We start from the raw sequence: 18,401 nt of genomic DNA, 5'->3' as shown, positions 1-18,401 counted from the left end.
TTGCGTTTGAATCCTACAAACCCTTCCCTTTACATTCTTGCAAGTTACATGCTTTACTTTCCGCTGCTCATAGACTCTTTGCATGCTTGCTTGAATTATGTTAAGATTGCTTGACTTGTGCTAAGATAGCTAAAATCTGCCAAAGACTAAAATTGGGAAAAGGATAGATTTTTATTTGGTCAAGTAGTCTAATCACCCCCCTCTAGACATACTTTCGATCCTTAAGGGGGGGGGGCTTATTGCCAACATGGGTGCCTAGTTTTGCATAAAAAATGGTGTATGTTGCCAAAAGTTGCCTGTTTTCCACTATCCCATTTGACAAAATTGCCTTAATGAGATTCCCAGACCTAGAAAAAGGTCGTGGAGATGTATGGCCCTCCGTGTGAGTACATACTGGTGTTGCTACAACATTCGTGTTCGCCGCTAAAAACGCTCATACGCCGGTGAGGGAAAATCAAATCCCCCCCCCCCCAAAAAAACATAATCAAATTCTCGCAGCAAAATAATACGCTCGAAAATTAAGCTCCCTCTTCTAAAAACCCCATGGGATTTTGTGTTGCACCTTGATAAACCCTCGCACGGACAGTAACTTGAACCCCTCAAAAAATCTCGCTGAAAAAACTCCACAAATCCCGTGGGAGCATTGGCACGTGAGAGACGCAATTGTGTCCCTCGGACACTGTCGGGATTTGAGTCCCCCCAATAGCATATGTCGACGCCGTCTCCTTGAAAACCTCTACCATTACGTGATGGATAGATGGCTAGAGATGAACTAATCTTCTATAGGAGATGTAGCGGTGCGTCCCTGTCAATCATCGTCGCTTGTGCGCACCACCGATGGTTGCCTCCCCTTCTTCCTCCTCTTCCCTTGCCATGCATGCATGAGGCGCTTGGCCGCACCCATCGCCTCACCACCCCGCAATGTGGTACAAGTATGTCGGTGAGGGCAGCCCCCCGCCCCTTCGCCTTGCCTACCGTCGTTGAACTATCGACGGCCACGGTTCACCTGACACCCTCCTCTAGGTATTCCACCCCATTGTCGCCGCGAGGTGAATGAGGAAAAAGGGGATGATTGAAAATGAGCTCCGCGTGACTACGAAAGAATTCAAAATGGAACAAGGCAAAACGCCACGCCAGGCTGGTACCACTTCAAACGTGTCGCGATCTGGTGATCGATGGGACGGTTGACAGAGCGGCCGCTGGGGACGCTTGAAAGCAAGCGCTCTCTTTGTAGCAATTGGGAGCAAACTCGGACCTGACCGATCCGAACGGGACTGTAACTCGGTATCCGCCCCCGCTCTCCGAGCCACCACCGTCGGGGTTCATAAATGCGTCACCTTGCGGCAGGCTCCGCGCCGCGCAGGCAGATTTAGGTGTGTCGTCTCCGTCCTTGCTTCACCGGCCAGCGCAAGGTACGCACGCTAGCATCAGAATCCAACCCACGCGACCCAACCCTCACCTGCTCTGCCCCATCGCTCCTCGCCTGCCTCCCCCGGCCCCGTCTCCGTCTGTCCATCCACCTCGCCGACCTTCTTCCCAGCTCCTCACGCCGCCCCTCCCTTCCTCCCCCTTCGCGCAAGGCCTCCAGGAAGGATGGACGTCGAGTACCACGAGGTGATTCCTCCTGGCCCTGCAATGCATTGCATGCCTTCGCTCCTCGATTCGTCCCACCGCTTGGTTCTCATCGATTTGGTTGATCCATGTCGTGTGTTCCGCAGGAGTACGTGAGGAACTCGAGCGGGGTGCAGCTCTTCACCTGCGGCTGGCTGCCGGCCTCCACATCGCCCAGGGCGCTCGTCTTCCTCTGCCACGGTACGTATGTAGCAGTATGATGCCATGATAAAGCTCATGGATTTCCGGGATCTTCGTTTGCTTCCCTTCAGTTCAGCAGCTAGTTCTTGCTAGACGAGGCAAGTTTTGTTTTAAACCTCTTTCCTCTTCGCTCATGCTTTGTCTGTTTAATATCTTATCCAGGTTACGGCATGGAATGCAGCGGCTTCATGAGAGGTATGCTTGGTCCAGTTGTATTTTTCTTCCATATACTACTTCTTTCTCATTCTTTTTTTAAACGACTTCTTTCTCATTCTTGTCATCTTAGTTTACTTGTCTCTACATAAACGACGATGAGAATAGCCTGTCACATAGGTCATCGTCTTATTTTGCATGTGAACATATTCAACCTTTACCTCTCTATATGTCCGGCTAGTACTACACAAAGGTTTCACGAGCTGTTCGTGTAGGCATAGGTAGCATAGTATTCTCCTTCGATACTGTTCATAGTCCCCAAAGGCATTAATTGATGGGTTCAGATGAATGCGCTAGCTATATCAGGGGCCTGTAAAAACTCTGGCTCACGGTCCAAAGGCGTCCATAGATGGGAAGGAATCTTACCAACTGCCTATAGTTATACTTACGTCTTGGTTTTGAAAAGGAGGATTATCTCTAGCCTCTGCATCAAGCGATGCACACATAAAATTCTAGTTAGCACTTTAGAAAGGACTAATACTACAAAAATGCAGAATGGAGCCCGGCCTCCATGGAGTTTGAATTTGAAATGATCAAAATTAACATGTTTACATTTAAAAATAATTGGAAAAAATACACATGTACTTAGAGACATAGTGTACAAGTATATAAATTTTCAGTGCTCGCATTTCAAGGCACTTCATCCTGAAGTTTTACGCACATACACATCATATGCTTGCATATTCGGTTTCAAAAAAAAATCATATGCTTGCATACTTGTACAATTGTTTTCAGATTTTTTTTTAAAAAAAGAGAAGTTTGATGTTTTATTTTATTTCAATTTTTTCGGTCTCCATAGATGTCTAGCTCAAAAACACCCTACTCCTAATATTACTAGTTCACAAAGTATTTTTTTAAAAAACCCTATGTCTTCATCAATTGATGAACACATTCATGTTCTAGACACACAATGCAAGATGCTTAGAGAAATAAACTGACTTTTACCCCAGCATCAGTTTACCCAAGCATTAGTGCTTAGTTGTAAACGGCAAATACTTAATTAGTCATCCTGCTATAGATATAACCAGTGATGCCTTAAAACAAATTGATTTATTTTACTAAGAGGGTGCTTGGATCCAAAGGACTATTTTTAGTCTGACTAAAAATAGTCTTTTTTAGAGGCTAAAGTTCCAAGCACCCCTCACTAAAGAGAGGCTAGGACTAGTTTTGAGGCTAAAATTTTTTAGTCATATGAAACCTACTAAAATATGTATTAGCCCTCTCTCTCCTCATTTAATTCCTCTCCTTTAACACATGTGAGTTCTGAATTGAAGGGTTTGAAGGATAATAAATGCTCAATAACTTGATTTTAGTCTCTTTAGTATTTGGATCCAAGCATGGGTGAGGCTAGTAAGTTTTAGTCCAACTACTTTTAGTCATGGGACTAAAACGTATCCAAGCACCCTCTAAGCATCTCTCTAAACACCTTACACTATATGTTGTCTGAATATAGTGAGTCTGGTAATTAAGAGAATGGCCTAAATTAGCACGCTTCGGACCATGGCTGATGGCTGATGGATGGATGCCTTAATTAGCTACGGCTAGGAACGGCGGATTAAGATGGGACTGTTGGTCGATACCAGAAAGGGTAGACACCGCAGTAATTTCCCTCATTTATTAATTGACTGATGCACGCATTTAAAAGCCGACCCGGGCAGGCAGGTCTCAATTCAAAGCACCTGTCCTAATTAACATCCGTGTTTGTAGCATATCTGCACCTGTCCTAATTTCTTAATCACTTATTAGTAGTACACTACTGAAAACCCTGTTGGACAGTCGTGTGCACGCATTGAAATGTGTTCATTCACCTGTCCTGATTAACATCCCTGTTCCTTCTGCACAAGCCTCTATTCACCAACTCCTACCAATCCAAAGGGCTGTTTCAGTCAACCTATTGGCTAATCCCTCCGTTCATATTAGTTGTCGCTGATTTAGTACGAGTTTCCTGAAATTTTTCTGCGGGCTACTGCACATTCGGTCCAAAAAAAGCATGAACCAAGAACTAGCATCAGTGTAACATTTAAACCAGGTGGGGTAGTACTTTTTTTTGCCTAAGGCACTTGGTAGGGGAATTCACATTAAGCTTGCACAACAGTAGACTGTTTTGCATGAACATGAACTACTCTCTAGTAGAACACATATAAATTTAGAAGAATTAAATGTACAATAAGCCAGAATTCAGTGATCTTAGTCACACCCAAACAAAGGTTCATCCTTACTGAAAAGATTGCAGAGCAGAATATTTTACGGGAAATCATGTACACGAAAGGAAGATGATTTTTTCCCTTTTGCAATTTTTTTTATAATTTTAAATGATGTTATTTTGCGAAAATTCGCCCAAAGTAGGCGTTTTCATGTTGGTGTGTCACTCTCAGCATCCCTCTGCATGCTTCCACATCTGGGCCTTACCTAAGTCGTGGACACGGGTGTTGGATACAAGTCCCTTTCGTCCACGAGGGTTTTACAGGTGAGCTGCCCGGCCTGCCTGCCTGCCCGCCTGCCAGACCATCAATCAGCGCGCCACACCGTCCCCATCCGCCATTAACCAGCGGCGTCGCCTCCACGGTGGCCTTGTTGGCCGCGTCTGATTCACAGATCTTATTAGAACAGCGGCATTGTCGCCTGCCTTTAATTCGATGGACGGCGCGTACTTGAGGCTTGATATCGTATGCCCCAGCGCGGGCGGTGTCCCATTCCGCCGGAGTAGCTCGATCGCCATTAACAGCGACCAACTACCTCTTGGTCCCCCGCCCCCGCCCCCACCTCCGGCGAGCAACATTTCAGCTTGCGCTGGCTGTGAACTTGTTGCGTGGACGTGTGGCCACCGGTCACCCACAGGCTACAGCGTGCGTGCGTGCGTGCGTACGTACTCGACTCGAGTGGCGTACTGGTCCATCACGGGCGTAATTGAGGTTCCGGTGCTCATTATGATGTGGTTAGCTGCCGTGACTCGTATGTAGCCTCCACGCATACAGTATTCGGTTATAACTGAGTGGAGGTTGGAGAGGATGATGGATGCACACGGTCCACTCTGGCCGCTCTCTTCAATTAAGGATGGGGGTATAGGGGGAGTGGAGTAGACACGACTCCATCAGATGGACAAGTCCTATAGTGCTCTGGTTAGAGTGGTGGTCCTCTGCCTTTCATTAGCGGCTGTTTGGTATTACAGTTAGTGGGAAATTGTTTTTTCTTCAAGCCCAAACTTTAGGCTTTGCCTATTAGGTAGAACTTTCACTGTCTCAAAATGTAAGATGTTTCTTGACACTGATGGTAAATAAAATGAATGAATCTGACAATGAGAATGCCAATGACATTTCTCGGCCTACATGATCCACTAACGACTGATTACTACCGTTTCACAGCGTGCGGCGTGCGGCTGGCGGCGGCCGGGTACGGCGTGTTCGGGATGGACTACGAGGGGCACGGCAAGTCCATGGGCACCCGCTGCTACATCCGCAGCTTCCACCGCCTCGTCGACGACTGCGACCGATTCTACAAGTCCATCTGCGGTACTCTACCACTTTCTTCCCTTCTTCTTATATCTTCAAAAAAGGAAAATAAATCTTGTCATTAACCGTGACATCATGAAACTCGTGCAGGGCTGGAAGAGTACCGGAGCAAGAGCAGGTTCCTGTACGGCGAGTCCATGGGCGGCGCCGTGGCGCTGCTGCTGCACAGGAAGGACCCCACCTTCTGGGACGGCGCCGTCCTCGTCGCGCCCATGTGCAAGGTCTCTCTGCTGCAACCATGAGCATGACCATGAATGGTTTTCCTTTTAGTAGTATTTTCTTCTCCCGCCATGCCATGCATTTCTCTCGACTGACATTGTGGTATCTGTAATGCGCCCGTTCAGATATCAGAGAAGGTGAAGCCGCACCCGCTGGTCATCACCGCCCTGACGCAGGTGGAGGACATCATACCCAGGTGGAAGATCGTCCCGACCAAGGACGTCATCGATGCCGCCTTCAAGGACCCCGACAAGCGCGAACAGGTCGGTGAAATCAAACTCCCCCTCTTCTTCTTCAGAGTTCAGACATCATCGGAGGCAGCCTGAATCTTCATTTTTCAGCGTCCAGAATGTCAATCATAACTCATAAGCAAGCCACAGATAGAATTTTGTTTTTTTACAGAACCGAAACCACGCTAGAGTAGCGTATTTTGTATCATACTAGAAGCTAATCCGATCTTGATGCGTTTCTGCCATGCCGAGCAGATCAGGAAGAACAAGCTGATCTACCAGGACAAGCCGCGGCTCAAGACGGCGCTGGAGATGCTCAGGACCAGCATGTACGTGGAGGACAGCCTGTCCAAGGTGAAGCTGCCCTTCTTGGTCCTGCACGGCGAGGCCGACACCGTGACGGACCCGGAGGTGAGCCGCGCGCTGTACGAGCACGCCGCCAGCACGGACAAGGCCATCAAGCTCTACCCGGGGATGTGGCACGGCCTCACCGCCGGCGAGCCGGACGAGAACGTCGAGGCCGTCTTCTCCGACATCATCGCGTGGCTCAATGCGCGCAGACGCGTCTGGACGCCGGAGGAGCGCCTGACGAAGATGTTGGCGGCGCCCAAGAAGCCCGACATCGACGAGAAAGAACACGGCTCCACGCGGCCTCGGCGGCAGCGCCGGGGCTTCCTCTGCGGGCTCACCGGCCGGACGCATCACCACTCAGAAATGTAGCATGCATGTAACATAGTGCTACAAGATCTGCTCAGTTTATAACCAATGGCGAATAAGGGGCCGATGTGTGAGTAACACGCTTGTAACATAAATAGAGGCAGATAGATCATTCCCTTCCCTCCATTGCAGTGAACATTTTTTTTGAAAGGTTGCAGTGAACATTTACTCAAACTGAAAACACGCTATCTTGTTGTGTTTCATTTTTAAGTATTTGCTTTTTTCTATGTACTATGTTCGGCTCCTTTCATTTTTAAGCATAAGTGTTTTCTCGTACCTTACAACTGAGATGACTTTGGTATGAATGGAAGGAGCCGGACAAATTATGGGTGGGAATAGGTAACCCATGTATCGAGAAGGATCATGAATTCTTCTATGCCTCCACCAGGGTAATCATGGGAAATGGTGCAAAAGCACCCTTTTGGGCCTCCCCTAGGCTACTTGGACGCAACCCCAAGGATATTGCCCCTCTCATTTTTTACGTCTCAAGGAGGAAAACTTGGAAGATGAATGAGGCTCTGAATGGGAACGTTTGGATGCTTAAGATCAACCAGAACACCGTCATCACCGGCAACCACGTTCACGAATTCTTCACCCTTTGGATGGTTGTTACTGACTTCCACCTTAACAAGCTTGCCGAGGATGACATTGTTTGGATGGGGTATACTCTTGTGACCACCCCTTACAAAGCGTAGTTCCTTTGTTTGACTCTATCTCCTATGGACTTCATGGTGTGGAAAGTTTGCCCCCCTCCCCCGCGAAGGTCAAGTTATTTGCTTGGCTCACCTTGCAAGATCGGATTTGGACCGCCGACCGACTGGAGCGTCATGGTTGGGAAAATTGTGGCCTTTGCCCTCTATGTAAGAGAGAGCAAGAGACGACCACCCACCTCTTCGTCAAATGTCGCTTCACTACACGGCTTTGGAACATGGTCGTCAAAAAATATGGGCTTGCGCACATGGACACTGTTGGGGATATAACTATTAGGTATGACCCGCCCAAGAGGGGCTGGGTCATCCCTATAACGACCCATCTCAAGGAAGCCCAAGAGCATGTGGCGGTTCATAGATAGGCTTGGTAGAGGGCCCAGACCTGAAGGCGGCTTAAGGCCCATGATTATAAACCGCCATGTATGTAAACTTGTATTGTAAGGTATATGAGAAAGATCACCGAGCCGGTCACGTTGTATAAACCGACCGGGACTCTGAGGGCTGCAGGACGTCAACCCGTGTATATAAGGGGACGACCTAGCGGCAGCTTAGGACAAAAAACAACAGATCGAGATCCGGGTCAAGCGTATTCGCTCCCTGCTCATCGAAACCCTAGCAATACCAACTACAAATTGGACTAGGCTTTTACCTTCATCATAAGGGGCCGAACCAGTATAGAACTCCTCGTGTCCTTTGTCCTGATTAACCCCTTTAAGCTAACCTCATCGCGATGGCTCCATGACTAAGTCCTCAAACTAGGACATCTGCCATGATAATTCCACGACAGTTGGCACCCACCGTGGGGCTATCGCACGATGGTTTCGAGTTCTTAAAGGGCAACTTCGAAGGGATCAAGGGATACGCTATGGGCCGGATGACCAAGAATCACCGCGGCAAGCTCTACATCGACAACGTAGGCTAGGCCCCGAGGCCGACTCAATTGAGTACGGGTACTGGGTCCCCTTCGGCGGAATCCATGTCTTCATCGGCAAGATCGGCGAACCGGGCCCTGAGCCGGACATCGGCACCGACATCGTCGAGACAGCTCAGCGTGCGAGACCCGCCCGGGTTCGGCCTGCCATGAATCGTGTCTTCGTGGGATTTATCCATGGAGTGTAATCGGAGGACAGACCAGCATCTGGTGATGAGACTGTCGTTCACTCTGATGGCGAGTCATCCACCGATGAGACAGAGTCATTGTATCAACTGCTAGACGACCGGCTTGGAGGCTGTTCTGATGGCGACAGTATTCCGGACCCCTGTGAGCCGCCGAATCGGGTTGCAATCTTCATGGCCAGTACACAGCCCGTGCAGCATTCATCAACGACAGCAGAGTTGATTTCTGGGTCAGCAGTGGCAGCGGCTGCCGGGGCAGGAGGCTCTGAGCGCCCGCCGGCTCAAGCTTTGACTGACTTGCTGGATAAGCTGACAACGCTGTTAACAGCGGTGGTTAACCCGGCGGATCAAGATCGGCATAATGCAGCAATCACAAAGCTGCATGATGAGATAGCGCAGGCTAAGGAGGAGCTAAACGCAGAAAATACCAGGATGGCCGAGGAGCGGGCCGCTTTGGATGCTCAGGCACAACGGATTCAGTCACAATCTTACCGGATCAAGCTAGACCAGAACACTTCCAATGAAGTCATGAGGAGGAGGCATCAGACCCGTCTGCCTTCAGTTTATGAGGCAAGGAATCTCTTTAACACGCCAGGAGCAGGAACCAGTAACCCGACAGTAGCAAACCGGGTCGAAGCGCCGAGGATGGATATGTCGGTTCAGCTACGCATGATGGACCCGCCTCATCAGAACAATAACCCGCCGCAGCACGTGCCGACGCCACCAGGTCATTACTCTAACCCTTTGGATAACATGATTGTTGTGGCGTCACGATTGGCGGCTATCCCGTTTGAAGGTGAGTCACCGGCGGCGGTTGAAACACGGAGGGCTAGAGATCTCCTTCAAACAATGATGGTTCAGCAGCAGGCTTATTCTTATAGCCGTGATAGGGTTCATTCCACCCCTTGCCCAAGCCAGAGTTACAACAGGCATATTGATGAGCCGGCTGTATCAAGAAGCGGGCGGAACCATAACCCGCCCCGTGGACATGACCCGGCGTGCGGCGGTGCTAATGCTCAGAACGTAGTGGATCAAGGTAGAGCGCGTCGAGAGGCCGAGCTGGTGGCTCAGTATGCGGCTCGTCAACCAACTCCGGTTCGTCCAACCACCTCTGTGGAGCCAGGTGTGACCTTCAGAAACTTGGGTGTGCCATGCTTAGTGTCGGATCTGCGTAATGAGCGTCTGGCCAAGGACTTCAAAGGTCCTCGCAAGGTGCCTAACTATACAGCCGATTTAAGTCCCAAGGCGTGGATTGCGAGTTATGAGATGGCTATGGAATTGCTGGATTTCAGCGAGGCTGCATGTGCTAAATATTTCCCCTGATGTTGGAAGGAACAACTCGTACTTGGTTGAAGGGGCTTCCTGCTAACTCCATCGGGTCATGGGCCGAGTTAAAGGCCCGATTCATCCAGAACTTCAAAGACACATGTAAACAGCCCATGTCAATTGTGGATCTGGCTTCCTGCGTTCAAGAAGAAGGTGAGTCAACAACCCATTGGGTGCGCCGGGTCACAACAATCTTGCACTCGTCGGATCGCATCAATGCTGACTTAGCAGTGTTGATGCTGGAGAACAATTGTCGTTTCATGCCCTTAAAGCAGAAGCTAGGGCGGCTCAAACATCATTGCAATGACATGGGGACACTCATGGCGGCTCTCGTTAAGTATGCTGACTCTGATAGGACCAAGGACCCCGAGTCTGATGATGAAAAGCCGGGGAAGGGAAGAAAGAACAACAACGCTAAGGGGCAGCTGTCGGTGTCAAAACCGGCGGATCTCGGGTAGGGGGTCCCGAACTGTGCGTCTGAGGTCGATGGTAACAGGAGACAAGGGACACGATGTTTACCCAGGTTCGGGCCCTCTCTATGGAGGTAATACCCTACGTCATGCTTGATTGATATTGATGAATATGACTATTACAAGAGTTGATCTACCTCGAGGTCGTAATGGCTAAACCCTAGAGGTCTAGCTTGTATGGCTATGATAATGAATATCTCTCCTATCCGAACTAAGTCCTCCGGTTTATATAGACACCGGAAGGATCTAGGGTTACACAAGGTCGGTTACAAAGAAGGGAATCTACATATTTGGTCGCCAAGCTTGCCTTCCACGCCAAGGAGAGTCCCATCCGGACACGGGTGCAGTCTTTGGTCTTCGTATCTTCACAACCCATCAGTCCGGCTCATGGCTAACAGGCCGGACGCCTGAGGACCCCTTAGTCCAGGACTCCCTCAGTAGCCCCTGAACCTAGCTTCAATGACAAGATATCCAGCGCGTAGTTCTGTCTTCGGCATTGCAAGGCGGGTTCCTCCTTCCGAAGTCCAAAATAGTCTTCAGACGAATTGATCGTGTCCGGACCTGTAACACACACCCGTAGAGAGTATAGTATTCCATGAATCCAATCTGGTGACAACTTTGGTAATGTGACGTCACGCTTCTCGGTCATTATTTCGAACCATTTCCCGTCCTGCCGTTCCATGTTTCGGGGCGTGGTTTTCATTGGCATGTCTTGTCGAAGCAGAGACAGTGTCCCCTAATTGCGGGATTTTCATCAATACGAGCGTGGGTAACCCAACCATCCCGCGGGGAAGATTCCTTAGGAATAGGCAGGTTCTTAGGCTTAGGAGGAGGCGTTCAATACCCGCTGCCTTTATAAAGGGACCAAGGGTCGTCCTTTTATGCCAAACCTCTCCTCAGCCTTCCCAACCTCGAGTTCTAGCACCCAAGGTTCGACTTCATTGTTTCAAGCCTCCCCATCATGTCCGGACCCAGCTCTCAAGGTCGATGGGTGGCTTCCTCCATTATAGAGGAGGATATCGCAAAGCTTCGGGCGGCCAGATATTTGACCGTGGAGGTCCACCACAGTCTTCCTGCTCAAGGACATGTTATTCCGACACCCAGATCTGGCGAGAGGGTCGTATTCATCTCCCACTTCCTCCGGGGACTAGGGTTCACTCTTCACCCCTTTGTCTGGGGACTAATGTTTTATTACGGACTAGATTTTCATGATCTAGCCCCGGACTCTATCCTCCACGTCTCGGCGTTTATTATTACATGCGAGGCCTTCCTCCGAATCCCCCCACACTCCGGCTTATGGCTCAAGACCTTCAGTGTGAAGCCGAAGGTAGTTAACAAGGAACAGGTGGAGTGAAGTGGTGCTGTAGTGAGCAAGCTTACCAACACTCTCTGGCCAAAAGGCTCTTTCACCGAAGCCTCCCACCAATGGCAGCGAGAATTGTTTTATATCACGGAACCCCGTAGCACCATGTGGGTAGCTATTCCTGCATTCCGTTCCGGCCCTCCACCACAGCTTGCATCATGGATTAACAAGGGGCTGGACTAGGGATCAGTTGATGAAGGGCAGACTCTACAGAGCCGCATCCGAGCCCTCCTTGAGAGAGACATCGATCTTGTCAACATGATTCAAGTGATGCTAGTTCACCGAATCCTGCCCTGCCAGCGCAGGTCTCGCCGCATGTGGGAGCTCAATTCGGAATGACCACGAACCCTCCAACACTTCTTCGGCACTACACATGAAGGGATGTGGAAGTTGTTTTTTGGGAAGCGAAAACATTGGCCGGACACTACTGAGGACACTGGCCTTAACTGCAACCGTCCGGATACCCCGGTAAGCACTTGTCTTCTGAACACTTTGTAATTACGCATACCGTAATACGGTACTAAGCAGGCTATCTTTCTCCAAGGATGGATAAAGAAGGCGGAACTAATTATGTGTCCGGCCCCTCTACCAGAAGGCCCAACGAATCCTGTTTTAACAAGGATGCTAGCCCTGGCACCATACCAGATGCCTGTGAAGGAGGGCGAGGTGGAGAGTGGAAAGACCAAAGATGACCCCTATTCCAAGGGTACCTCAGACATCGTGTCCGGAGGAATCAAAATTCCCTCATCCGAAGACAAGAGTGAAGGGGGGGCTACCGTCTCCTCCCCTCATGGGAAGAAAAGGGCCGCCTCCGAAGATTGGGAGGAACGGGCTCCTAAGCGAGGCAAGATGCCTCTGTCGGGTGGCTCAGGCTTGGAGGATGCCGAAGCACGATCTCGTGATGAGGACAAGCCTCAGGCCAAATCGTAAGTGAATAAGGATGTTTTAAACACATCCCATTCTTTTCTTATGATGCCTGGCATATATTTTTTTTTGTAGTTCGGCACGCAGTCTTCTTCAACAATCCTCTTCCTCGGGGGACCTTCTCCTTGAAATGATGGAAAGAGAGACGCCTCCACCGGCCTCTCCGCCCAATAGGATGGACGACTTCGAGGTGTCGTCACGGAGGGTCTCCCCCGACCAACAAGTGGTGCGAGGGATGATGAAGACATTACCCGAAGGTAACACCTCGGTGGCCCAGGGTCCGGGGACCAACAATAAAGGCCCCGAATAGTCCGGTCTGCAGCCGGATACGAATGAACGGATCCCTTCAAAGGAAGGCCGTACTCCTACAGCAGCCTCCGGAGACCCAGAGGCACCGGATACATTGACGAACATGCTACCACACGCGTCCGTCTCAAAGGAACATTGTACCTTGATGGGCAAGGTGGTCGAAAAGATCATGTCCGTGAAAAGCGGATTGAATGAGGCCTTCGTGGGCTTGCTAAGAGGCTTCGAGGTTTGTGATGTAATGTTTTCAACTATATTTTATTTGCAAAGATGCACCTGTGTATAGGTAGTAGCCCCTCAGACTCGGGTTGGCTTCCCATGGGAGGCGAACGGAGGATCAAGAAGCAATATTCAAGGACTAATCTGATTAACTTGAAAACAGGCTGCCTCCCCTCTGGCTACTCCCCAGACTACGGATATTACCGAGCTGCAGTGGAAGCTTGACGTGGCCGGGGATTACATTGCGTTAATCAATATGCGTCTTGACGAATCGCAAGGTATGTATTCGGGGCAGTCCCTTCACATACATTGTTGTGATATGAGTATGATGCTGAAAGTTATATACTGTAATATGCATGGCTGCAGATGGTGCTGCCGCCGTTGAAATTCTTCGGGCAGAGCTGGCCCTGGCCAAGGAGAAGGCTCGGTGTAGTAATGCGGCTGCCAAAAAGGCATCGGCTGAGTTAAAAGCCGAACGAGCTGCTCGGCGTCAAGACAAGGAGAAGATATCCACGATGGCGTTCGAACTAAAAAATGCTGCTAGCCGCTGTGAACTCCTTGAGAAGGAGAATGAAGCCAAAACGGCTGAACTTGACAAGGCCTTACGAGAGGCGAGAGAAGCACGGTCTGAAGCACGGTCTGAAGCTGGGAGATTGCGGCTGGTAAGCCCTTTTTGCTACAGACTAAGTTCGGCGATCCAAACTATGCTCAGCTTAACCAATTGTGGAGTTCTCTGGATGAGTTTTTAGACTTGCTAAAGAGTTCTTCCGATGCAGCGCAGTTTTACCAGGCGCGAGAGGGGTATGCAACGGAGAAGCTTTTCCGGTCATAATTCGGCGCGTCGAAGCGCCCCCTGTTGCTGAATGAGCAGATGTCCCAGTGGGCTGAGCTTCATAGGATATCCGGAGCTGCCATGAAGAACGTCATAATCCGGTTATGGCCAACTGAGCCTGTTCCGAATAGTTACTTCGGCTTGTTACATCGGCTTGTTGACGCGGTGCCACGTATCGACACTGTGAACCGGTCGGTGTGCATCGAGGGTGCACGGATGGCCTTTGCCCGAGTCAAGACATTCTGGGAGAAGATGAAGGCCACTGATATTGCGGTGAAGAGTCCACCCAAGGGTAAGGACCGCCACGAACCAGAGCATTATTTTGAAGACGTCCTAGTGCCCACCCGCTTGATAGTGGGTCAATGCTCGAAAGACATAATGTTCGAGTGAGGTGTATGAGAATTGTATGAGACAATTTTATAGTTAATTTGTTTTTATGTTGCTCGAAAGTTTGTGTTCCTCCTGTGCGGCCGTTTTAATATAATCTGAAAGTTTTCCAGTCGTCGACTTCAGCCCCCTCGTAGGAAGTACGGGGGTGTTCGGAAAAGCATTTGATCACTCTTGACCCAACGTCTTGGTCCGTGAAGGAGGTGTCAAAGCGGCGAACCAGGCAACCAGACTATAGTGCGTTAACACTTTCACTTAGCCATAGGAGTTTTATGGTGGGTCTACGACATAGCCCCTGGTATGTATGCGGCTTATTCATACGATGTGTTTACATATTTGACCGGAAAGAGGACCTTCATGTGACACGAAGGAACCGCTAGAGATTCTGATAAGTCATCGAGTGGTTGACCAGCTCTCGCCGCATCATGACAGTCAGTTTTCGGCTTTCTCTACTGAGGTGCTGAGCCAGGTGAACCGGAAGCACAATCGCGGTAGTTCTCCCTTTACTACCCTAGCCAATAGAGCAGAACGTAGGATAGCAAGCACAGGAGCCGGGCAACCCAACTATTGACCCAAGACATGATTCGGAGCTGATGCATATAAGGCCAAACTCGCGACGCCGAAGTATGCTGTAAAAGCTGTTCAGACTTTGTTGGCAACTCATTTGTTCATGTACCAAGCCCTTGGCAAGTTAAGCCCGGGGTATATCTGTGAAACAACCATAGGGGGCGTATTCATTTGCGGAAAGATGCGGATGATTAATTTGGGTAATGTGAACTGGGACCTGAGCGATATGCCAAAGATTACTTGATATATATAAAGGCCACGACCCCGGCTATTTGATATGCCCTGGGTCGAAGGCAGAGGAAAAAGGCATGTTACAGGCTCGAAAAAGAGTGCGGTCTACAAAAAGTTATTTTGGACCTCCTGTCGCACGTCTGCGCCGCCTGTCCTCGGCGAGGGGAATCCTTGAAGGAAGTAGCCCTATAGGTGAGTGCATGGATCCTAACTCCGATGGAGTCGGTCTTAGATGTTTCTCCTTTGCGCCACTTTTTTTTAGGAGATAATGAAGAAAGAAAAAGGAAAGTAGATAAAAATGTTACCGGAGTGCTTGCAGACTTGTCCGTGTTATGCTTCCGCCAATGCCCATGGTATCTTAAGTGCGTAGTTGTGTATGCGCAGTATAGTTTTAACGGGTATATGAGATGGGCAATGGAAGTCGAACTGTTATTTCTGCTCCGGATTTGATTGATCTTCAGGGGGAAATTGCTTCTGACCCCCAACATTTGGCTGGTGAACCACTCCGTCGTCCCTATTGCCTGGCGGCCCCCTTCCCTTGTGTTCGGCGTTGAGCTTGCCAGCCTGCTTGAGGACCCAACAACTTCTGTTGGTATGATTAGCTGGTTTATTGGGGTGGCCGTGAATCTGGCAGGGTTGGTCCAGTATCCTGTCTAGGTTGGATGGTCCGTCTCTGTTCGCCTTGAATGGATTTTTTTCATTGACCGGGCTTGAGATTGCTGAATCCGGCGTTGACCGCTGTGTCACGTAATCTTTCATTATCATTGCGACTCTTGTGTTTGCTTCGTCGTGGCTTGCCATTGCTGTCTCGGATTTCGGAAGTGCCCGAGTCACTGGCGCTATTGCTTCTGCGAGCGAGCCAGCTGTCTTCTCCTGCGCAAAAGCGGGTCATTAGAGCGGTAAGGGCTGTCATGGATCTAGGTCCTTCTTGACCGAGGTGGCGTGCAAGCCATTCATCTCGGACACTATGTTTAAAGGCCGCAAGGGCTTCCGCATCCGGACAGTCGATGATTTGGTTCTTTTCAACTAAGAACCTAGTCCAGAGCTTCCTGGCTGACTCTTTGGGCTGCTGGACAATGTGACTTAAGTCATCGGCGTCCGGTGGCCGGACATATGTTCCTTGGAAATTGTCGGGAAAGGCGTCTTCTAAATCTTCCCAGCTGCCAATAGATTTTTCCGGCAGACTGTTTAACCAGTACCGAGCTGATCCTTTGAGTTTTAGTGGTAGGTATTTGATGGCATGAAGGTCATCTCCACGGGCCATGTGAATATGGAGGAGGAAGTCCTCGATCCATACCGTGGGATCCATTGTTCCATCGTATGATTCGATATTTATAGGTTTGAACCTGTCTGGGAATTCATGCTCCATTACTTCATCTTTGAAGCAAAGAGGGTGTGTGGCGCCTCTATGTTGGGCCACACTATGATGTACCTTCGATGGAGTCCATTTGCGGTTTTCGGCCCGGGCGTGGCTAGGTTTGTCACGTCCGAATATAGGTGGTCGTCGTCGCGTGTCGAGGTATGTCCTCGCGATCCGTAGATCGCTCTTGAGTGTCCTGCTCTACTACCCAAGTCCTGTTGAAGGTCGTATGCACAACCCCGAGCTGTTTTGTTCTTGCCTTTACGGCGAAGTGGGGTGGTCTGGTGTTCGGCTTGAGTTGCCGCTTTACTCGGACCAAGTTATGGTCGACCTGCCGCCTTGTGCAATGATGCCACGGGCTTCAGCGCCCTGGGATAGCAATCTACGCTTCGGGTAGCTTTTGGTTGGGCCACTAAGGCCGTATTATTCGGCGGCTAGGACTTCGGTCCATCTATCATTGGGCAGATCTTGGTCAGCTTGAAGCTGCTGCTACTTCTTTTTCAGGCTCCTTCCAGTGGCTATTAGTTGGCGCTTGAAGCGCTCCTGCTCAAGAGGTTCCTCAGGCACGATGAAATCCTCGGTGCCAAGGCTCACCTCATCCTCAAAGAGCGAAAGGTAATTGTCGTCCTCCGAATCTTCGTGCGTGGCCTGTTTACCAGGGCTAACCTGCCCATCTTCATGTTCATCTTGTTCATTAGCTGTATCAACGGGGTCTTCATTATCTTCAGCATCGTCGTCCATACCTTTAATGTCCTCAGAGTCACAATCAAGTGTATCGGTCGAATCCTCGACCATGGCTATGAAATGGGTGGCGGGTGGGAAGCAAAATTCTCCACTGTCAGCCCCTGGTTCGAGCCGGATATAGTTCGGCTGTGAGTCCTCCGCCAAGGACAAGTTCTTTAATGAGTTTAGCACATCACCCAAAGGCGAGTGCTAGAAGATGTCTGCGGTGCTGAATTCGAAGATCGATAAACGATCAGCTCAGCATTCGCGGGCTCACGTGGTTCGGAACTTACGGCCGGAGATGAGTCCGGAGTTCCACTGACAAAGACGTCGTGAGAGGTTAAGTCTATGTGCGGCTCCAACGCCATGGAATCTGTGGCCTCCGTGGTGGGGTTGATCCTCCCGTCCTTGGATGGCGCAGCTTGCTCCAGATCTAGGGCCAGAGCAGTTATAGGAGCAATCTCCAGGATGCAGCCTAATGACAGATTTAGGCCATGATCATCGGGGTGACCGGGAGCAGCTACCACGGTCTCGAATCCGGCGAAGATCAAGTCTCCACGGGCGTTCGCAACATAGTTCAAGCTCCCAAATCTGACCTGATGGCCAGGGGCGTAGCTTTCGATCTGCTCCAGATGGCCAAACAAGTTGGCCCGCAGTGTGAAGCCACCGAAGACGAAGATCTGTCCAGGGAGGAAAGTTTCTCCTTGGACAGCGTCATTATTGACGATTAAAGGGGCCATCAAACCTTTTGGCGACAGCACAGTGGAACTCTCAATGAAAGCACCAATGTCGGTGTCAAAACCGGCGGATCTCGGGTAGGGGGTCCCGAACTGTGCGTCTGAGGTCGATGGTAACAGGAGACAAGGGACACAATGTTTACCCAGGTTCGGGCCCTCTTTATGGAGGTAATACCCTACGTCTTGCTTGATTGATATTGATGAATATGAGTATTACAAGAGTTGATCTACCTCGAGATTGTAATGGCTAAACCCTAGAAGTCTAGCTTGTATGTCTATGATAATGAATATCTCTCCTATCCGAACTAAGTCCTCCAGTTCATATAGACACCGAAAGGATCCAGGGTTACACAAGGTCGGTTACAAAGAAGGGAATCTACATATTTGGTCGCCAAGCTTGCCTTCCATGCCAAGGAGAGTCCCATCCGAA

The 18,401-nt window shown here is 49.9% G+C and overlaps 1 protein-coding gene across 1 annotated transcript; it reads left to right on the top strand.

Annotated features, from left to right (window-relative positions):
* Nucleotides 1-1,190: 1,190 nt before the first annotated feature.
* LOC125539107 (caffeoylshikimate esterase-like) lies at nt 1,191-6,927 on the top strand. Its single transcript, XM_048702470.2, has 7 exons — nt 1,191-1,614; nt 1,719-1,812; nt 1,975-2,007; nt 5,388-5,534; nt 5,625-5,755; nt 5,879-6,016; nt 6,239-6,927. Exons 1-7 carry the CDS (start codon nt 1,594-1,596, stop codon nt 6,701-6,703), a joined length of 1,029 nt encoding a protein of 342 aa, XP_048558427.1. The 5' UTR covers nt 1,191-1,593; the 3' UTR covers nt 6,704-6,927.
* The last annotated feature ends 11,474 nt before the right edge of the window (nt 6,928-18,401 follow it).

Source organism: Triticum urartu, chromosome 2A (genome assembly GCF_056163025.1).
Source record: "Triticum urartu cultivar PI428250 chromosome 2A, HENAU_Tu73, whole genome shotgun sequence".
Lineage (NCBI taxonomy): Eukaryota > Viridiplantae > Streptophyta > Magnoliopsida > Poales > Poaceae > Triticum > Triticum urartu.
The sequence above is the reverse complement of the archived record's forward strand: the minus strand, read 5'-3'. Positions and strand labels throughout refer to the sequence as shown.